Raw genomic sequence first — 23,744 nt, forward strand, 5'->3', positions numbered from 1 at the left:
TGAAACAGATTAAGACACTGTCAGTGTTTTAGGGGCGACATTAGATCGTTAATCTGATGAAAAACACGTACAATTGACGGCCAGTTTAATGATGCTCTGTATTTTCGATGCAACTGGGTCTCGTGTCGGATAGATCCGTGTGGTTTATTACTGATGCATGTCTATCAAATGCTACTTTTTCACATCAGGATGTCCTGTCTGAGTGAGAGTGAGTTGGGTGTTACGCCGATACCACATTTATCACGGCGTGGCAGCTTAATTTCGGTTGAAGACCAACAATGACTAAGAATTTAGATATTTACAACGTTTGTGAAAACCACGAGCACAGATGTGGTTCCGAGAAGAAAAAAAGGTGTATTCGGGGCGAATCTGGGATTCGATCACGCAATCAGTGGATCATGGCAGCCAGGGGACGTAACTCTGCACAGCGAAATGGGTAAACCACAGCACTTTGCCTATTTACCGTTAGTTAACGGACTGGTGTGTGGTGTTAGCGCGCACGCTCGGCTGTGAGGCAGAAGAAGGAAACATGACAACATAATGACAAAAAATATAACTGCTGTTGTATTTACATCTGACAAGGGATGGTTTATTCAAACAACTCAATCTCTTTAAGCAAGCTTTGTCTCTTAAAATGATATATCTTCCGTCTATCATTTACGAAAGAAAACAGTGATTGACTTTGTGAACTTTAGGATATCTGTTTTCGACGTTATTTCTGTATAGCTGTATCGATGCGATGTTTATAACTTGGAATGTACATTAAAACATCCGGTTCCACTGCAGACATGGCTTTTATCTGGTGTTGCTGCAGTCCTTTGACATTTAACTTCAGCTATTATCCTATTAATTTTTGATCGAGTCTTTTGCTGTCTCTTATTATAGAGCGGAAATGTGAGGCAGAATGGTCTCTGGCGCCGCAATTACATGTGAAGCGTTTCTTCCCTTACCCACACCAGGATCCGCTTCAAGGGTTTTATTATCCCATATTTTCCTCCATTATGTTCCGTAGTGTGTCAGGTTTTTTTGCGTGTTTGAAATTTAAACAGTACTGGGAAATTTTGGAGCTGAGCTTGTAACGTTGATGTTACAGAGTCTGTATATATGAAGAGGCGGTTGGTTGGTCCAGTGGTTAGCGTTGGCTCGTCACGCCGATTATCCCGGTTCGATTCTCAATATGTTTCCGATAATACTAAAACTGACTTAAAATCATACTCGATCATACACCCCATCGGCTTGTTGATATATATATATGGATTTCTGTCACGTTAAACCAAACTAATCACCCACTCTGCTCAAAGCGCGACACTGTTCTTTTCCTTCTCATCTTCCTTGGTACTATACAACCCAAGCTGCCTGTGAGGCGCTAGAAGGTAAACTGTCGCATGGAATTCTCATCCCAGCTGGTACCCATTCACTGCTGAGTGAACAAAGGCTTGTTTCGAACCAGGTCCTGGCCTAAGGAGACACCACATGTAACATGTTGGTTGGTTGGTTGGTTGGTTGGTTTGTTGTTTAACGCCGCACTCAGCAATATTCCAGCTATATGACGGCGGTCTGTAAATACATTGGTCTGGACCAGACAATCCAGTGATTGATATCATGAGCATCGATCCTCGCAATGTGGGATCGATGACATGCATCAACCAAGTCAGCGAGCCTGACCACCCGATCCCGTTGGTCGCCTTTTACGACAAGCATAGTCGCGTTTTACGGCAAGCATGGGTTGCTGAAGATCTATTCTACCCCGGATCTTCACGGGTCACATGTAACATGTACTTAGGTATGGGACAGCCTACCTATGATATCAGTGATACCGCTCAATACTGATGCCCGCGGCGTTAAACAACATTCACTCACATGAAATTAAAATACGAACGAATCAAACATCAGCGGTAATAAAGAGCACATCATTTCCATCGTCGTCTTTCTTGATGTAATCAGTTTAAGGAAATCCATTGACATTTTCTGAATTGGAAATGGGATTTTAGTAGCTTTTAAGCTGGAATTTAGATGAAAAGTGAAGAAGTTATGATTAAGATAACACTGTTTTTCCGTCTGTCTGTTATAGCCTTTCGAATTCAGTAGTAGAAACGGATGAGGTTTATCGACCGTCCAGCTGGAGTTGGAACAACGTTGCGCTTTAGTTTGACCGTTCTTGTTAAATTGGTATGTTGTTAAATATGAAATTTGCTCCCAGTCATTCAGCATGGTCACAGAATGACTGTATCGTTGTGACATATACGAGGTCCTCGCGAGGTTAATTTACTATCATGTAATTATATGTTTGGGCTATTTGTGATTTCTTTTAATCCACATTAAGCAGGATCAGGAGGCACATGTTGCCCAACCGTCTGAGGCGCCGCGGTTTGCTGTGAGTTGCGTCCCTTGGGCGTACCAGCACACGATGATACTGGGCTCGAAACCTTGATTCGCCTTGATTATGTTTCTGTCAGCACTATACCCGTACTCTTTGGTATCAAAGTGATAAATGCCTAACATTTGCAGCGAGGCTTTCCTTCCAAATCAAACTGACACGCCGTCATATGCTAGATACTGAAGAACTGTTCAACTCAACTCAACTCACTCACTCACTTACCTAAACAGGATCAAATTATATTGGATATAGAATCTATCGCCCAACAGCGTGCACTTCCTAGTCGTGTGTGACGTGTACTGAGATCTTTCACCCGTGGGCGCAATATGCCTGGAATAAGACGAATATTATTCGCATTAACAATAAAACATCAGGTTAATTAAAACAGCACTAGGATAAGCACGGGGTTCATAATAACCGATATCTCGATTAAAAAAAACGACTTGGTTGTACCCGGAGTTGAACGTGCGTGACCATTCATCAATATCACTAACAGGATGGTCCGAATATACACCAAGTCGCAAGTCAGGACATGCGTGCGTGCGTGCGAGAGTGCGTGCCTGCGGCTTGAGTCCTGCAATAGGTAGATGAAGGGCTTAAAGAATCGGTCATTTGATATTCTGTGGATGACTGGGGGTGTTTATTTTGTTTTAAAATAATTTCTCCACCCACTAGAATATCAAATAATCGGCCTCTAACACAGGGCGAAGTTATTCTCCATCCGCACGTTCACACCTCTACAGATACGGCAATGCTCAATGCAACAGCCCCACTGTGTCACGACGTTCCTGTTATGTGTTTATGTCTGTGGACATGTTTTATCGTGCTTTATCTAACGTAACTGATCAGCTGCAAGTTTACATTTCATGCTTTGTGGAAACAATGATCTGGTAGTTTCTCCTGTCGCCGTAGGAGGTTGATGAAGTTGGTTGAAACACAGGCCGTCGTAGCGTGAAATTAGGTCCTGTCGTAACATGGTCCCCTGGGACATCCGATCACTGAGACATGAGGCCGTTAGATAGGACTTGGATATCTGTTCACAAGCAGATTTTACCATTTGTGAAACTTTATTTAACTAGACATCCGTAAAAACATGTTCCTCATTTTGAAATTTTAAGTATGATAGTGCTTTGTCCCCTATAGTTGTGTTCTAGTTTACGCCTTATAGCCAGTGTTTCAGCATTTTTGAGGCACTATAGACCCGTGAAGATCCGGGGTAGAATAGGTCTTCAGCAACCCATGCTTGCCGTAAGAGGCAACTAACTACCGGGATCGGGTGGTCAGGCTCGCTGACTTGGTTGATACAGACCCGATTATTTTCAGACCGTTGTCATATAGCTGGAATATTGCTGATCGAGGAGTTAAACAATCATTTATGTTAAATGTTTAAATATTCGTGTTTCAACATGTACTACTTCCAGGTGGTGGGATAGTGTAGCGGATAAGGTTGTTGCTCATCACGCTGGAGCAATGGTTTGATTCCTCACATTGGTTCCATGTATGTGAAGCCTATACGTGAACTCCTCTGCTGTAATGCGGCTGGAATATTGCTAGAATTGACGTAGAATCTTACTCACTTCCTTTACCCATCACAGTCTAACATAGTTCCGATGTCTCCTTGTTTTAAAGCACTGTTCAAGGCTGGTCCAATGAAAAGTCGTCATTTGATCACGTGCCTCCGTGGTCTAGTGGTAGAGCGTCCGTCCGTCATACCAAAAGACGTTAAAAGATGGTACTTGTTGTTACCCTGTCTGGCGCTCGGCATTAAGGGGCTAAAACAAGGACTGGTCGGCTCGGAGTCAGTATACTGTGTTTGAGTTGGGTATTCATGTTAAACTGCGGCATGGTATCTCAGTGGGCTAGCACTATAAATCGGCATCAGTCCGGACTAGTACAAGCAGCCACACAAACACACACACGTACATGCACGTCGCTATATAAGTGCAATAATCTTGGACTCGACGTTAAACCCAATTTCACCTCACCTCACGTGGAGTACATCTCAAGTCTTGTAAATGCATTGACTGGTTCTACTGTTGGTTTGCGCTACTAGTTTCTCGCTTGAAGTCAATGAAGCGGCCAAAACTTGCGGTACGAATCTATACTGAACAAAAAAGTTAGGGATCATGAATGGTATTGTGGGTATTTTTATGAAACTGTAAAATCAGTTTTCTCTGAAAAAAACGTGTCCTAAAATATATTTTTGATCCCTAAATTATGTTGTTCCCTATATGTACCATGGTTGGCAAGCCGTGCGTAGAATCGGCAAGTACGAGTGCGAATACACCCCCATAAAAATTAAAACAAATGCAAATGTGGGGGTTGGGAAGATGGGTGGAGGGTTGGGGGGGTCAGATGGTGGTTGGAATTTTTTATTTTGACGATCCATCATTTCTGTCACTGTTTCAAAACATGCAGAAACGAACTTTTTACAGCATCTCCAACATATTTAGCCAAAGTGTTTTTGGTGAAACATTTTGTATAAAAGTCTTTTTTAGGATTTTCGGGAGCAAAGTATTTTGGTCTTAAATAACGACGTTCATCTGTTCCCAGGCCAGTCGACGCGGGTGGAGACGATCCCCGCCAAAGCCCTCTTCCCAAACACCAACTATTACGTCACGTACGAGGGGTCGCTCACACAACCCGGATGTTATGAGACGGTCACGTGGGTTATATTCAACAAGCCCATATACATTTCAAAAGATATGGTAAGAATATTGCTTTATATATTTCTTAACTTCCACGGTTGCGTGTTATCTTGAGGGAAGATTGTCTCCTTTTGACCTGCGTCCTTGTGTTGTCGTAGACAGAAAGAGTTATCTTTCCTTGTCTTAACGAGGATCCAGTGTATAACATGTCCATTCTGTTATGATCAATCATCACCACAGCTTCGTCACCTCAATTTCTCGTATCAATAACTAGCACAGAAGTTCTTTCGCTCATGGGGGTAATTTGATTGGACGGCTAATTTTAGCGTCGCGTCATTCGATTCGGGCTCCAAAAGAAGGGACTGGTTCAAGGGTATTTACCTTAATAGAAAGACGACATAATATACTGATGTTCGAGTGAGTGAGTATGGTTTTAGCAATATTCCAGCAATATCACGGCGGGGGACACCAGAAATGGGCTTCACACATTGTACCCATGTCGGGAATCGAACCCGGGTCTTCGGCGTGACGAGCGGACGCTTTATCCACAAGGCTACCCGACCGCCCCTGATGTTCGAAGATGCTTACAAGTTGGAATACTTAGTTTGTTCCACTGACTACTGAGAAACAAAAATGAAAGGCCCTGTATATGTTTTTGGCCCCAACCAAATATGAAACATTACCAAAATGCATTTCCCTTCCTCAAGGAAATATTAAGTTGAAGCAAGGTAAGCTACATGCCAGGCGCGATACTTTAAAAGTCGACCGTCTGTGTTGAATATTTTGAACTTATTTGTCATTCGGTGAAGACTTGATGTGGCATTTTGGCTGAGTGTGTATGTCATACTTTGTCCTGGCGATAAGGTACAGAATACCAGCCACGACCATATCGATATACACTTGACATTTAACAGTGAGAGGCACAGCGGATATCAACAGTCGATGGCGATGTCAAATACGATGGCATATTGAGAATGTGAACGAACTCTTCTAAAGACCCGATATGTCTCCAGCCATGTCTATTGATTTGGCATTTATCTGGACAAAACTGACACGCTGATATATTCTGAGGACCTTGAATTTATCAATAATTTGTTCTTTTTTGGTTACTTTCCTCCACGAAGACGGCACCAGTCGCCGTAAGCTTTTCATTGCGTCCCATAAACCCTCTTGACTACCGAGTGCTGGGAAAGTCGATATTGAAGTTTCAGAAATCAACAATGAGTTCACCTTGGTTTTATCGAAAAAAATAAATTGTCCCCGAAAAATCGTGAAAAAAAATAATTATGCTTCAGTGTTCAAAAATAGACTGCTTGCCACAAAAGTTAGATTGTTGCATGGTGTTTTTCCTAAATACAATTCAGGCTCATCATTTCAAATAAAACTTATCTGGTTTTGTAGCTGTAGCTGGAAACGTATCTAATTTCGATACAAAATCCGAGCATATTTTTTGTGTTCAGTCATTCGTAATAAAATGAGTGAGTGAGTGAGTTGGGTTTAACGCCGCTTTTAACAGTATTTCAGTTATATCACGGCGTGTCAGTTTGATGTGGGAGGAAAGCCCGAAGTGATGCAGGTTTCAGACGTTTACCACTCAGGTGAAACCCACGAGCACGGGTCTGGTGCTGACAAACCTAGAAACATAATCGAGGCGAACCGGGATTCGAACCCACAATCATAGGTTTCTGGCGTGCCCGAGTGACTCAACTCTAAAGGCGAATTGCGGCGCCTTAGACGACCCCGTGAAGGGAGTGAAGGATTTGGTATGAGAAGAATGAGTGATGGAGAGAGTAAACAGCCTTTGTAATTGTTTATCTTCATCACGGCTGCTTGCACGGGTTACTGAATCTGGTGCAACAATCCAGTGGTGGATAGTGCAAGCATCAATAATATTGTGGACATGCGATCCCCGTTACAGTCTGCCTTCTATGATAAGCATTTGTTGTCTGTTGTCGCTATTTTCAATTATTGTAACGCGTTGATGTTTTCGTATATTTTGTTTGTTGCAGCTAACGTCATTGCGGCGTCTCCAGCAAGGTATAAACGACGACCCCAGCAACACCGTGGCCAACAACAACCGTCCCATCATGCCGATAAACAACAGAGTGATTCGTACAAATATCAACCATCAAGGAACGGTAGGTTATCAGCTTTACACTGACTGAAGCTGCTTGGTACTCTTTTGATACTGTTCTACATCTCCGTTACCAATGTTAGCATCCCCACTCGAAGACACGTATACACTTATACTGTTTGGACCTATAGTACTAGACAGATGAGATAAACAGACACAGAGAGAGAGAGAGAGAGAGAGAGAGAGAGAGAGGGGGGGGGGGGGGGGGGCGACGACTAACGGGATCGGATGGTCAGGCTCGCTGACTTTGTTGATACATGTCATCGTCTCCCAATTGCGTGGATCGATGCTCATGATATCAATCACTGGATTGTCCGGTCCAGACTCGATTATTAACAGACCGCGCGTCATATACCTGGAATATTGCTGAGTACTGCGTTAAACAACAAACATATCTGCCAGTTTTCACGACGCTGACGGTTGACGTCAACACAACCTACCGGGTACCCGCCAACATTGATAAAGCGGCGTTGAAATGTGTTGTTCAGAGTTATGTCCTTTAAGCGTGGCAGATATCGTAGGTTCGAATCCCACATACCCTAATGTGGGTTTCAAAAAAAGTGGTCAACGTCTAAGACTGGTATCACGTTGGGCTTTCCTCCGACGCCGTGATATAAATAAAATAATGTTCAACGCGGCGTTAAACGAAACTAACTCACACTTGCTAATATCAATTAAGAGAAGTACGATAAAACACAGTTGTTCACTCACAAAACCCCTCAGGTGCTGAAACAGAAGAGGGAGATTTTGATTGAAATATATTTCTTTCCCAAATGGAAGCAGTTTTTTTAGGAGATTCATCTTTCTTTGACGGGAATCGATGTCACTTTTGATTGAATTATTCTTTATGAGCTCGAGCCTGTTTGGAAAATTCGATAACTGCATAAATACAATTGGAGAAACAAATTCCAAGATGACAGCTCTTGTTATATCTTATCCGGGTTGACTTGTGGTGTATTACTGAGTTACACGTGGTAGGACGTTTCAGTGAATTCGTACATTTCAGTCAGGGCAAGGTGACACCGCATATCAGAATGTCTGGGTCACGGAAAGCCGCGGAAAGCCGCTGCAATTCAGAATGCAGAGTTACCTCTCTTAATTGAGCTAGGATCCGCTGAATGTGGTTTTGAATCCAGATTATTATTATATTGAACAAATTTCACTCGCTCACTCATGTAAATGAGGAGCCAAGTCGTCTAAGGCGCCACAATTCGCTGTGCAGAGTTGTTTCCTTAGGTCAGACATGATCCGTTGATTGTGGGTTTGAATACCCGATTCGCCCTTATTATTGGTTTGTGGTTAATTTCTATAACCGTTTAACTTTGGATCTTTATCCAACATTAAATGCGTGAGTGAATATTGTTTTTCACCGACGTCAGCAATATTTAATCTGCATCACGATGCTTTTAAATAATCGATTCTGGGCCAGACAAACCAGTGTTTGGTTGCTTGAGAACCAACCCAACGCACACACTAAGTCCATCAATATCTGGCTGGAGACATCGAATGTCGATCACAGACGCATTGATCAGAACCCATATAAATGTCCTGTAATTGCTGCTCCTCCCAAGAAAACCCACGAGCACCGCGTGTTCCGTGGGCAATGAAAGACGCCCTCTCCACAAACAAGTGGTTGAGATGGCGTGTGATGTGCACGTGGAGCTCATGGTATCCGCGTATTCGCCAATGCGCCACGTCGACTATCCAACCAGGAAACGTTTCGACACTGCTGTTATCGCCTGCACGGATTATGCAAATACCGGGTTCGGGTCAGGTCGTAGGTTTCCGTAACTTTGTTTGGCGGTTAAACCGCATTCGTCACCACTCGCCCCTTTCCGTGACCTGCAAGAAAACTCGTCCCCCTGTCGATGAATGTTATGTGCGGAAATACGTCAAACCAATCAGAATGCGCGTATGATTTCAAGTTCTTCGTCAAAGAACCCTCAGAAATAATTTTTGATTTTACATATGTCTTGCATCTGACAATATATCCACGACATAGTGAAATGTGTTCAATCATACCGTATAATTCCGCACGCCCCGATGTGCTTTAAATTGCATCTGAAATATATATAATAAATGGGGAATTATATGTGACCTATTACGCAACGTGTTGACAATTGTTTTAGGTATGCCCGTTTGCACCAAGACAGAACCCGGTCGCAAAAATGGCCACGAGAGGGGCACGAGTCACTATTCGGCTTGTCCCAGAATAACACGAGTTGGTCACGAATGAGTTAAACCGATCACTGGATAACTAAAAATCACTATAATTTCTTGTGGCATTAAGTTACCTGTATATTTCATATAATTAAAATGGATTTTTCTCTTTTCAGAGCACAAGCAACATATGCGGAATGACTCGATATACGTTTTATCAAAGTAAGTAGGAGTATTTGTGATATTAATATTTGGAGCATTTGGTTTATCACTTTATTTTTAAGACACTATTTGACACCCAATGTTTTCTGTCTCTCCAATTACTGCTTGAGATTAACCCCCGCTTGAAACTTTCCGGTTTGATTTTGGTATTTGGGTTTTCTCTGTGTACAGCTTTAATATGATGAGACCTTTTTCACCCACGCAAGGCTTGAACATGTTAGGAAAGCGATTGGACATGTTCCTATGATTGACAGCTACCTCTTTTTGTTTTCATCACTTTCAAGGTTGGGGCTTATGGCTTGATTTAAAAAGTAGTGTCGAAAATAGAAAAAATAAATATTTTCCCGTTTCAAATCAAAGTGGTGGGAATTAAAAATATCCACAAATATTGTTTAAAGTAATTAGGTGAGAGTGTTTTTATACTGCCACTTTGCAGGAGGAAAATTCGTGAAGTTTTGTCAGTGCAATAAAACAAATATTAATCTCAGGCAATAAATATTAGGAAACAAACTTTTATTTTTGCAAATAATCCGTGTAACCAATTAACTATAATTAATGCTAAATATATGTTCAGTTAGTTTCAGCATAAAGTGTCATAGCATCTTAGGCATTGATAATTGTTTGAACATCTCGTGACAACATTTGGTTTCGTTGGTCAATGTAGGGGTCGTTGCAAAAGTGAATTTGAGAAGAAATCTAAACTAAATCGGAATAGTTTTGATAGTAGTTGTACACACATACAGTGTGCAGGTTACCCATAGGCAAGATAAAACGAAATGCTTATAGATCACAGAGCAATTACACACACAATCTTCGTATGATTTGAACAACCATAAAAAGTTTTGAGATGGACCCTGTCGCGAAAAGACCGTCGTGGCAATAAACATCAAGTGATTAAAACTGATGTGAAAAAAGTCCTAGGTAATTTTACGAGTGAACATTGTTTTGGGACATGCCATTCTGTCGTAAACATATATATGTTACACAGCTAGTCTTAATGGAATTGTAGCCTAAAACTATTCACAATACTCCAGTACACAAGTATGACTGAATTGAGTCAAAAATGATGAGTTCTACTTTTGACTGTCTTCAAAAAAATAAAAATCAGCTGGCCACAGACACTCCGAAACTGTTGAGCAAGCCTTGTGTGCCTATTTCATCCCTGTCTCTCTTGTTTTTTCTTCTTGTTTCGTGTGTGTTTTTTTGTGTTGTTATAAGTTCTAAACATGCAAGTATTGAAGAAAACAAAGTTTAGTTCTCAATCATATGAACATCTCTCAAGACTTTGATAACGATAAGTTCATAAGTTTCCCGGGTGGCACTGTCGGCAAAGGCACCGCAATTCGCTGAGCAGAGTTTCGTCCCTTGGGCGTGCAAAATAAATAAAACAGAAAATCCAACCAACATCAAGCTGACATGCCGTGATATAACTGAACTACCATTCAAAGCGACCACCTCTGTGGTCTTGTGGATAGAGGGTCTGAGTGGAGAGTGGGAGGTCGGTGGTCCAGTCCCCTGGACATGATACAAAAAGACGTTAATAATATTTTACTTCTTGTTACATTACCTGGTCCTCTGCATGAAGTCGAAAAAAACTGGTGTCAGTGTTGTATCCATGTTAAACTGCGGCATGGTATCTCAGTGGTCCCGCACTATAAAACCGGACCAATACAAGAAGCCACACAAACGCGTGCCTGTACGTCGCTGTAAAAGTGCAATTATCTTGAAGGCGACGTTTAACCCCATTTCCCCTCACCCGTTCAACTCATTCGGTCCTCGGCAACCCATGCTTGCCGTAGAAGGCGACTATGCTTGTCGTAAGAGGCGACTAACGGGATCGGGTGGTCAGACTCACTCAGTCGGTTGATGCATGTCATCGTATCCCAATTGCGTGGATCGATGCTCATGATGTCAATCGCTGGATTGTCTGGTCCAGACTCGATTATTTACTGACATCCGTCAAGTAGCTGGAATATTGCTGAGTGCGGCGTTAAACAACAAACAAACAAACAAAACTAAACTCACTCACTCACATAAGTTTTAACCTGTTCCCACTCCTGTTTTACAGTAAACCCGTCCCTTGATGTCTGACGGAAGCCCAGGATGCAGTAAAATCGTGCTGGCGCCAAACTTCAACAATGAAACATAATTTATGCATGTCGCGTTTTCGGTCATATTTATATATTTTTGTACAAATGTAGAGTTGTAATAAAGAACGAAAATTAGAAATGAAGGAATGAGTTGTTTTCTTTCTGCAGCTGCCGGGTCCACGTGCACAAAGCGACCTTAGCGCTGCGACTGACCTAAGTCTATGTTCAAGTCGTAACGTAACGTGTAGTCTTCTAAATGTCGCTTTGTGCACGTGGTTCCAGGGCCCAGATGTCGTCGCTACGTCCTCGAACAACTGGAAAGGGTCCCGAATTCAGACGGTGGTTTCAAGGTTTTGTTTGATTGTTATTTAACGCCGCGCTCAGCTATATCCTAGCTACTAGTATATGGCGGCGGTCTGTATATAATCGTGTCTAGACCATACAGCCCAGTGATTGATATTATGAGCATCGATCCGCGCCATCGGGATACGATGACATGCATCAACCAAGTCAGCGAGCCTGACCACTCGATCCCGTTAGTCGGCTCTTACGACAAGCCTATTCGCCTTTTACGGCAAGCAAGGGTTGCTGAAGACCTATTCTATCCCGGATCATCACGGGTCGGTACAGGGTGCGAGCTGGCAGAGCAAGTACCAGTTAGCGTACTGGTTGTTAGTTGTGATGTTCTTCTCTGGTATTCCTGGCTAAGATTTCATATCTCTGGAAGTTCACCTTCATTCACTCACTTGACCACTTGAATCATGGGGACATGATTAACAGGCAGAGAATAGGAAAGTGAGACTATACAGAGTTGCTTCCCTTAGTTGGGTCAGGATCGCACGGATTACGTTTTAATCAGCACCATACCCGTTCTCGTGGGCGTCACCAAAGTGGTGTACGTCTACGACTTGCTCTTCTCCCACATTAAACTCACACGCCCTGATATAACTGATATAATGTTCAAACTGGCGTTAAATCTGATTTACTCACTCACACATTAACAATATCTGTGTTTTCAGTGTTAATTTTAATACACACCATAATGACGCCTTATGAGCCTTCAATGTTATTCAACTTATTCTTAAAAGGAAAAAAAAAGAAAATTATATCTTTAGTATTATCAGTGATTCAAAACGACTTGCACATTATAACAATATTAGGTCATCGCTGACTGTTGAATATTATGTTACAAACATCAATGTTAGGGAATTAAGAAGATATATATGTTTGTTGAGATTGCATAAACTGCCGTTGCGTTGTAATATCAGATGTAAAGAAGCTATAACTGTTAACCGAATTTGTAAGATGTGTAATACTAATAGTATTGAAGATGAACTCCATTTCAGGTTTGGTTGCTAGGCATATGTATTGCTGAGAAATAAGTACATACCGAAGTGGCATATTTCATCAAATATTTGTAAATTCCATAAATTACTGACTTCTAATAATGTGCCAATCCGTAACAAATGTGCTAAGTTCGTTGAAGAAGCTCTGAAATATAAATATGCACTTGATAGTAAGTATTTTGTGTCATCTCGTACCACCTAATTGCAATAGATGTATGATATTGTTGTATCAGTTGTGTACATGGTCCGATGGCCTACAAAACAGAAATAAACTTACTAACTTATTCATCAAAAAGCACACCCGCATACAGCTTATTGGGAAGGGGGTTGCGGTTAGTGATCTGGCAATATTCGTTTAGTAGTGTTCATAATATATCACCTAATGGGTTGGGGTGGGTTTTTTTGTTTCTAAAACGTTTTACCTGGATCATCACCCATAAAACTTCCTTATGTATCAAAGTTTAGTTTGCTTCATCACGACGGTGTGCTCACCCCCAGAGTGCGAAATCGATTCCTCCAGAAGCGCTCGTTAAATCTCCATCTTCATCATCCAGCTTCCTCCATCTTGAAACCGCGTATGTTGGAGTGTATGTTTTCAGATTCATTCTCGTGGGTTGACTGGCTGCCCATGAGGACAACATTTACCTCATGTAAAGATATAAATCTGTAAAGGCACTCGCACGGAGGCTTCCACAAACTGATGCCGAAGATTTGACAGATGTAACGTCGTGTGACAAATGACCAATTTTAGAGTTTCATTGTCACAGGGCCAGTATCAAACACGTCACGTGTTTCCAAGCATTCTTTGTCATGTTTTTACTGATTAACAAAAACGTCAATCCTTATTTTCGGCAAATTCGACAAGAATGCTTTGCATCGGTTTGATCAAATTTAGATTAAACCTAAATTCCAACGTTTCCATCTCACCTTGTGTCAGCCGCGGCGTAGTACGCACTGTATCATAGAGCCCGAAGCCACAGCTTCGTAGATAAAGTACACCGTTGCCTTGCGTGTGCTTTAATAATACAGAAAGTATTATCTCATACAGATCGGCTGTAGCCACGTATAAATCTGTCTCGGGGCCTTGCTCCATAATTCTTTTATTTACAAGTCACTGGATAATACCATAATATATTGATTGGGAGATTGTCATCGCTGCTTCTCAACTTTAAAAAATGTCCCAAATGGAGTTATTAACTAATCTGGTGGGACAAAAAAAAACTACACCTCTCAGTTGATTTTATCACGTGTTTGCTTTCAATTGAAACTACTTTCAATAGCGATGCTACATCCAAGACATTAACTGTTCTGACGCTTAGTCAGCAGTCCAAGAATACTTCTCCATGGTTTTTAGGTTTTAAAATATAATTTGATGTAAAACTTTTTTTAAATTGAAAAAAGGCACTGCTGATGGGTATCTTAGATATTTTATCTTTGAAAAGCAACAAATTTACAACATTTCAAATACGGTAGGGGTCATGTGGTTGCAAATTCATTTCTTAGCCCAGTTTCTTTATTGAACCAATTTATTTTTACACAAAGCTACTCAGCCACAGATTACGTTTTACAAACTGTTGCAGGAATGAGTGATGAATTAATAAACATAATCAAATTTAACAACAGTTCTTTCAATTTTCAATTACATAAAAAAACGGGGTATACTTTCCTACACCGCATCTTCCTGTAGCCGGAACAAGACGTTCTTTGAATGTCGGGAGATTATTAATTTTTAAATGATAAATTATCTCCATCTTACGTTTGAGTGAGTGAGTTGGGTTTAACGCCGCTTTTAACATCATTCCAGTTATATCACGGCGTGTCAGCTTAATGTAGGAGGAAAGCCCGAAGCCCAGACGTTTACCACTTCGGTGAAACCCACGAGCATGGGTATGGTGCTGACAAACCTAGAAACATAATCGGGGCGAACCTGGATTCGAACCCACAATCATAGGTTTCTGGCGCGCCAAAGGGACGCAACTCTGCACAGCGAATCGCGGCGCCTTAGACGACTGGGTCACCCGTGCTCCCTTAAGGTGAAATGATAAGAATGGATGTGTAGATTTGAATATTGTAAAATTAATCAATGTTTAAATATTGATTATTATCGGAACCATTATTCCAGCTTTCTTATTTTGGGTCAAGCAGAATTGTTGCTCTGCATGGTTTAGTGTAGTGGTTAAAGCGTTCTCTCGTCACGCCTTAGGCTCGGGTTCGATTCCCCACATGGGTTGAGTGTGTGAAACCCGTTTCATGTGTCCACCGCCGTGATATTGCTGGAATGTTGCTAAAAGCGTCTTTGACACAATACTCACTCGCTCTCACGTCTACTCAGTATCATTTGGGGCGGTGGGGTAGCGTCGCTCGCTCCGAAGTCCAAGGTTCAATTCTTCACATGGATTCAAAGCAACCTAAAACCACACACAGTATCTAGTTTAACATGAAAGACTAATAAAGAGGTTTATCAAACAGCTTTGGGTTTTTTTACACGTAAGAAATAGTGTCTGAGCACCGAAGTCTATTTGGCAGGCCATCGTCTTTAGCATGAAAGAACCCGCCTTTATTTCTGACCCATCCTGTCGTAGGCGTTTCTATGTAAAAGCACGACTTATTTTAATCAGTGTCTGATTCACGTGTAGATTTTCCTCAACAGTATCCAAATCACGTATGCTACTTTCCTTCCAGCGGCGTGAATATAATTTATCTAGAAGGCAAACAGATACTCATTTATTTAACTTCTTCCTACGAAATCCTGTAATCAATACGCGTGCAAAAATAGTTTAGTTTGATTAACAGCGTATGTTTACAGAACATGGCGGCATTTAGCAGTGAGTGTCATTTTGACATTAAGGGTGCTAAGTCCATGATTGCGTGCAGCGATTATTTGGCAGGGTTGGATATTTTTGTTTCCAGTTGGGAAAAAATGAACATTTATTTAATTGACGAAACGTTTGAAATGCGCAAAAATGTATTGCGACATCACGGAACTCAACAACCAGTCTCAGAAGAATCAGAGCTTGCGTCACTTTTGTGAGGGTCATTTAGCGGTACGCCGCTTAATCAGAAAGTGGCTGAAGCGGACTGAAAATATTGACAACCATCTCTTGTCTTGAAACGTCTCCTTCGCAACACATTATCTGCTCACACATACAACCAATGACCCCTGTGACACAGTGGAATTTTCCGCTCGAAATGCACGTGCGTATCGCGAGCACGTGGTCAACTGATTCAAAGCACGTGTGTTGTCTGAAAGAACATATTACTTTACTTTTGATATTTCTAAATAATACGTTTAACAAAACATAAATCTCATTAAAATCAGATCTAAGTTATCGCCGCAGCTAAACAACAGAGAACTAGGATCTGATTTTAATGAGATTGAACAGAACATTCAAAGATGCCTGGATGATGTGATGCATCAGCTAGTGACACTTTCACCGACACCGACACCGACACCGACATGTCGAGCTTCACACTGCATCTGCTACGTGTATTTTTGGCGTAACAGACCTCCTCCTTGGTCTAGTGGTCGAGCGTCCGCCCGAAGAGCGGAAGGTTCGGGGTTCGATCCCCGGAAGCGTCACACTAAAAGCCGTTAAAAGATCGTATTTGTTGTTACCCTGCCTGGCGCTCGGTATTAAGGGGCAAAAACAAGGACTGGTCGGCTCGGAGTCAGCATTAACTGCAGCATGGTTTCTCAATGGGTTAGCACTATTAAATCGGCATTAGTCCGCACTAATACACACACACACACACACACACACACACACACATGACTATGCGTCGCTATGTGAGTGCAAAAATCTTGGACTCGACGTTAACCCCCATTTCACCTCAGCTGCTTGCGTAACAGAGAAATGATTGACAAGGTAAGTGCGAGTGACTAAGATTAAACGAGAGGTAGGAATATATTGATATTTTTTAACTTGAAAAGGAATATGATGAAAGGGTAAAACTAACTGAATTGTCATGAAAAGTATCCATGATTGAAGAAAAGAATTTGTTTTAAGTGAGTGAGTTGGGTTTAACGCCGCTTTTAACAATATTCCAGTTATATCACGGCGTGTCAGCTTAATGTGGGAGGCAAGCCCGAAGTGATGCAGGTCTCAGACGTTTACCACTTCAGTGAAACCCACGAGCATGGGTATGGTGCTGACAAACCTAGAAACATAATCGGGGCGAACCGGATTCGAACCCACAATGATAGGTTTCTGACATGCCCAAGGGACTCAACTCTGCACAGCAAATCGCAGCACCTTAGACGACTGCCCCCCCCCCCCCCCCCGTGCCCCCAATTTCTTTTCAGACTTTGGGTGATGTTGTTCTCGTGGTGACATATCCCAGCATCCTCCTTCAGGAGTATCCTAACCTTTATTGTGTTATTCTTTACCAACCGAAGAACTGAGATACCAACTGCGCATTAACACGTTTTGCAGAGTTGTGCCCCTTTATCATGCCAGTATCCTATGATGTTGGTTTGAATCATAAATTTTCCCTGATTTTTATTCTTGGTTTTTGATGGTGTTCACTGACGCGACAGCTTGGGCTTTCTCCAGTATGAAGTTGGTGGATGTAAACAGCTGTTCAAATGGTGGTCACAACAACACGACGACACGCCTTCAACAGAATTCAGGGGAGGTCACGCTTAAACCTTTGCGCACTGCCTTTGTCATTCGTGACCAACACCATTCGTCACCACTCGCCCCTTTCCGTCACCTGCAAGAAGACTCGTCCCCCTATCGATGAATGTCATGTGCGAAAATACGACAAACCAATCAGAATGCGCTTATGACTTCAAGTTCTTCGTCAAAGAATCCCTCGGGAATAATGTTTGATTTTACATGTCTTGCATCTAAAAATATACCCCGGAGATACAGTTAAATGTGCTCAATCATACTGTAAGATTCCGCATGTCCCGATGTGCTTTAAATTGCATCTGAAATATATATATGTGTGTGTGAACCATTACGCAACGAGTTGACAATTGTTTTAGGTATGCCCGTTTGCGCTAAGACGGAACCCCGTCACAAAAATGGACATGAGAGGGACACGAGTGACTGTCGCTGTTCGGCTTGTCCCGGAATAACACGAGTTGTTCACGAATGGACCAACACGGGTGTAGCGACCAGGGTTCGGATAAACACCACAGAGAATTCTACGTGTCACTCAACTATGTATTTAATCGACAACAGTTAATTACAGAGAAATCACCTTCACTATTTGTGTTCATCGTCTTGTAGGATACGGAAAGGGGCGATGTTGGCCGACTGGAAGTTCCTGTGTGTGAAAGTGAGTGAAGCATTCGTAATATATCCTTGTGGCGAATGTTTGTGGCCTTTCCAAAACGAGACTAACTTTATTTATCAACGGAAGCGAAACATATTGTCGAATGAGAATTAATCATATCGATATATAAATATTTACATACTACTTACATAAGATTGTCTTCCTTAGAAGCAAATAATTTCATATTTCGGGGACAATACAATTGGGATTCAAGGTTAAAATATAAACAAAGTTTTAATAGGCAGCAAAAGACGGATATCTAAAATGAAAAAAGGGACATATTACTACTTCACATCGAGCACAGTAAAGCTATATTAACACAAAGGTTCACTGGTATGAAATATTAATGTCCTTTTCACGCTGAAAAGTACCCAGTATTCGACTCGTCTTTATCATGCCAAAGTGACATCAAACGTTAAACATATTGAACTTTTTGTTGAGTGTGCATGACGTAAGCTCGATTTAATTCAAAATATATAATTATCAAATGGGCTAAAATCATTTGAAGGCTGCACGGAACTTTTACAACCCATGCTTTCCGTGAAAGGCAACTATGCTTGTCGTAACAGGCGACTAACGGGATCGGGTGGTCAGGCTCGCTGACTTGGTTGATGCATGTCATCGATCCCAATCGCGTCGATCGATGCTCATAATGTCAATCACTGGATTGTCTGGTCCAGACTCGATTATTTACAGACCGCCGTCACATTGCTGGAATATTGCTGAGTGCGGCGTTAAACAACAAACAAACAAGCTTTTACGATCTGACCCGTTTATCTGGACGTGATGGACATATTTAAATGAAGTCACCAGTTGTATTGTATTTGCTTGTAATAAAAGTTCTGATAGCAAACCATCTTTGTGTTTTTAATGGCAGAGTGACAAAGAGGTCTATTATCTTACAGTATAGTGAATACAGACCTTTTATTATTATTTTTTCACCCCGACCTAACAACAAACAAGAAAAAGTCGCATATTGCAAAACATAATTTGTATTTTTGGATTTTAATTTTATTTTTATTTCGACCCCCTACTCGTAGAAAATATCCGTGAACCAAGTGATTTCAAAATGGCCGAACTAAGAGCATATGCAACACTACCCGCTGGTGCGGGGTATGTGATTTTGCCGATTTACTCATAAGCAGATCGTGTACTTTTTTCCTTCTCAAAACGAATAATATAGACTAACGCTACTTGACAATCCTGTCGTGTGAATGTTTTTTTTCTCATTTCCCGCTGTCCTGTGTTGAAAGCAATTTTGTTCAAACTGACAAGACTGCAAAAATACCAGATCGATTATAGCGTTGCCGTCAGCTGTATTTGTGCTGTGACTACCAAGGTTTTTGTACATGTACATAATACTGAAAGTAGTTTCACAATATATTTCACGTCCATAAACACCTTGCATAATATATATTTAATTGCAAACCCAAACATTGTAATTGTTTGTTGGACATGCTGTGTGTAAACGATATCCCGTCCATAACATTCTGAATGCGCTCTTCCGTTGTTCTATTGTATAAAATGTCCGGATCAGTTATTTAAAAAGGAAATTATTCGAGTGGTTCTAATGTGAATACCACCTACATGTCAAAATGTGCATTGACGTTCACAAATAACACTGAGATCATTATTTTTCGTATATAACAGACAAGTTATCAGAAAACGGCAAAAAGTAAATTGAATATGTATTGCCACCTGAAGTCAATGGGGCCGAACGAAAAGGTCAAAAACTAAAATGAAAATGTCAAAAGCAAAAACGAAAATGTCAAAAACAAAAGCGAAATTGTCAAAAACTAAAATGAAAAATACAGAAAACTATTTCCACTGCGGTGATAATATTCCCACCGCGGTGGAATTATTATCACCGCGATGGAAATATTATCACCGCGGTAGAAATAGTTTTCTGTATTTTCATTTTACTTTTTGACCGTTTCGTTTTTGTTTTTGACATTTACATATTAGTTTTTGACATTTTCGCTTCACTTTTCAGCGGTTCAACATCTTCTTTACACATGATTTATCACATACATGTATTTGTAAGACAAATCGTGTTAATTTGCAAAAGGTTACGATAACAGAAAGTGAAATATCAAAATATTGAAAAACAGACTCCATGTCCCTTATGGGCCACCGTAAGCAGCTTTAAAACCGGCATAAGTCGGGACTAGTAAAAGCAGCCACCCACACGTACGTGCATGTACAGTGAAATATATAATGTACATACGTGAGTAACGGTAAACCCCATTTCACGTCATCACCTTATCACCCGCCACCTTGTGGAACTGGATACCACCACCGCGATGGGAGAGTAAAACCCAACTGCCGAAGGGCCGAGGGGTTACATTCTCAACCACACCCGCGGGGGAGTGTTTCATCTGTCTTGTAAATCAACAGAGAAATCTGAAACAACATTTATAATATAAACAATTTTATGTTTCTAACTCTCTTTCCCAGAGCCTTAGGAAACGGACGTAAAATATCTCTTAGTGGTGTACATGTTCTTGGAAAAAAGAGATTCTTGTGCAGTGTGATTTCTCAGCGCCTTTGTCGCCTACTAGTCCACTCACTCATTTCGCAAACCAGGCTACAAGTACGAACGTTACACGTTCAATCTCGCTGAAGTGAGTGAGTGAGTTGGTTTGACGCCGCTTTTAGCAATATTCCGGCAATATCACGGCAGGGGATACCAGAAATGGGCTTCATACATTGTACCCATGTCGGGAATCGAACCCGGGTCTTCGGCGTGACGAGCGAACGCTTTAACCACTAGGCTACCCGACCGCCCCAATCTCGCTGAAATAGATGTCACATTTGTTTGATTATACCGCACATTTCCTTGTGTTAGCATTGTATTGTGTTTGTTTGTTGAAACAGTGGATTTCTTTGTTGTTTAACGCGGCAATGTTACAGCTATATGTCGGCAGTCTGTAAATAATCGAGTCTGGACGAGATAATCCAGTGATTGACATAATGAGCATCGATCTACGCAATTAGGATACGATGACATGCATCAATCAGGTCAGCGAATCTGACCACCCGATTCCGTTAGTCGCCTGTTACGACAAGCATAGTCGCCTTTTACGGTAATAGAGGTGATATAGGGTCTTTTGAAGCATGGATTTACGTACATGATTGTTCCCCTTGGCCGTGGCAGGATTCGAGGTCAAACCCGAAACCCGAAAGCAAAGTCGCTTCTTAAGACAAGCATGGTTTGCTCCAGACCGCGGATCGTGTGTATATGTGCCCATGTTAACTGCGCCCTCCGCCAAGTCGCCCCTCAACATCCTGGACCCACCACACGGCATACCCGGGGGCAGGGATGGCCCAGTCGTCTAAGGCGCCGCGATTCGCTGTGCAGAGTTGCGTCCCTTGGGCACGCCACAAACCTATGATTGTGGGTTCGAATCCAGGTTCGCCCCGATTATGTTTCTAGGTTTGTCAGCACCATACCATGGGTTTCATCGAAGTGGTAAACGCCTGAGACCTGCATCACTTCGGGCTTTCCTCCCACATTAAGCTGACATGCCGTGATATAACTGGAATACCGTTAAAAGTGGCGTTAAACCCAATTCACTCACTCACTCAGGGCATACCCTATCGGTTTTAAATATCTGTCGTGGCTGGTGACGTTATCCTGTTGATGGAGCAAGAGTTGTGCACCAAACACGAGTGTACATCCGGAAAGGGTGACACGCAGCGCTATCAGCGGACAGACAGTGGTATAGATATTGCCCACAATCACATCGCTGATAGCTGCTTGTCAGTTCAGGGTCACCTCGAGCTTAGGGGGGGAGGTGGTGGGTTTAGAGTTAAGGCTAATATCGTGTGAAATTCAAGTCTTTTTCGTTTGGTGTTGTTTGGTTGTTTGGAATTGCGACGTCAGCCGGAAGTGGATTACTCAGCAATATACCAGCTTCATAACGGTGCTCCATAATCGAGTCTGGACCTGACAATCCACTGATTGACGTCATGAGCATCGATCTAGGTAACTGAGATACGATGATATGCATCAACAAAGTTAGCAAGCCTGACCACCAGATGCCGTTAGTCGCCTCTTACGGCAAGCATGGGTTGCTGAAAACATTTCTCTACCCGGATCTTTGTTATATACATGAAACAGCCGCTACCAGACATGGCCTCATGACGATAAATGTTTTCACACGGTTTTGGGACGTAGAAAAAAAGTGGCGAAGCAGCTGGGGAAAAAAACTGGTTAGAATAGGTACACCAGGGCCCACGTGCACAAAGCGATCTTAGTGCTACGACTATTGTAAGCCACTGTTAAAGATTGTGCTTGTTGTAAGAGGTGGCGATGTGGACTGGGTGGTCAGACTGATCCAGGCCCCGGGACATAGTACAGCTGATTATAATTGATGGTGTAGTGGGGTAGCCTGGTGGTTAAAGCGTTCGCTCGTCACACCTAAGGCCCGGGTTTGATTGCCCAACATGGGTAAAATTTCTGGAGTCACCCGTCGTGATGCTGCTGGAATATTGCTAAAAGCGGCGTAAAACCATACTCACTTACTTTCGATAATATTTGATAGCGTGACATTGCACCCTGACGTCGTTATTGCTTTACACACTATTAATGTAGGGAATCGAACCCGAATCGGCGTAACGAGCGAACGCTTTCACCACGAAGCTACCCCAACGCCCAGTTTTGAAAAAGCATACATTAGTCATGTTACGCCACATGTCGGTATTGTGTAGGTGGAAAGCCCATTTGCGCAGTTCGTAGACGCTTACCATACACGTGAAGCCAAGGGGCAGGTAATGGTGCACATATATACGATGGCACATCACCTTGGCGAATTTCGCGTTTGACCTCGAACCCTCCCACGGCCAAGGGAAACAATCCTGTACGTTAATCTTCAAAAGACCATATATCACCTATATTACCGTAAAAGGTGACTATGCTTGCCTTAAGATGCGAGTAACGGGTTCGGGTGGTCAGGCTCGCTGACTGGGTTGATGCATGTCGTCGTATCCCAATCGCGTCGATCGATTCTCATGATGTCAATCACTGGGCTGTCTGGTCCAGACTCAATTATTTACAGACCGCGTCATATAGCTGGAATATTGCTGAGTGCGGCGTCAAAACAACAAACAAACAAAACCTTTATTACCATAGTTTGCTCTATAACGAGGTGTTTCAGTCACAGCTCGGTCAATGAGACATTTTAGATCATGATGCTGAATCACGTTTAGAAATAACACCGTTTGACACAGTTATACCAAAACCACAATAACGACACCGAACATCATAGCGCTCAACAATCGTTTCAGAACGATGTAGACGCATTTGTCATTTAAAATAATTTATTCACCAAAACGATTAAATGTAATGCCCGCCTGGCTCGTGTACCAACGCGCTGTGACGTCACAAATTTCACCGCTATAAAATTATTGTATACAAAAAAAAATAATAATCAGCTGTATCGTTAATATATGGGCTTGACTGCGTGAGACGGGGCAGGTGAA

General features: G+C 42.0%; 1 protein-coding gene across 1 annotated transcript in view; it reads left to right on the forward strand.

Moving 5' to 3' along the window:
* The window catches only part of LOC124116075 (putative carbonic anhydrase-like protein 1), a 155,009-nt gene extending 143,235 nt beyond the window's left edge, over positions 1 to 11,774 (forward strand). Inside the window, exons 7-10 of the mRNA XM_046477285.2 lie at positions 4,931 to 5,085; positions 7,035 to 7,163; positions 9,496 to 9,541; positions 11,610 to 11,774. Coding sequence (XP_046333241.1) covers positions 4,931 to 5,085; positions 7,035 to 7,163; positions 9,496 to 9,541; positions 11,610 to 11,632 — 353 coding nt within the window. The 3' untranslated portion in view covers positions 11,633 to 11,774. The remainder of the gene's footprint in view (positions 1 to 4,930; positions 5,086 to 7,034; positions 7,164 to 9,495; positions 9,542 to 11,609) is intronic.
* Positions 11,775 to 23,744: the final 11,970 nt, after the last annotated feature.

Source organism: Haliotis rufescens, unplaced genomic scaffold (genome assembly GCF_023055435.1).
Source record: "Haliotis rufescens isolate VD_foot unplaced genomic scaffold, xgHalRufe1.0.p SCAF_23, whole genome shotgun sequence".
NCBI classification, from domain to species: domain Eukaryota; kingdom Metazoa; phylum Mollusca; class Gastropoda; order Lepetellida; family Haliotidae; genus Haliotis; species Haliotis rufescens.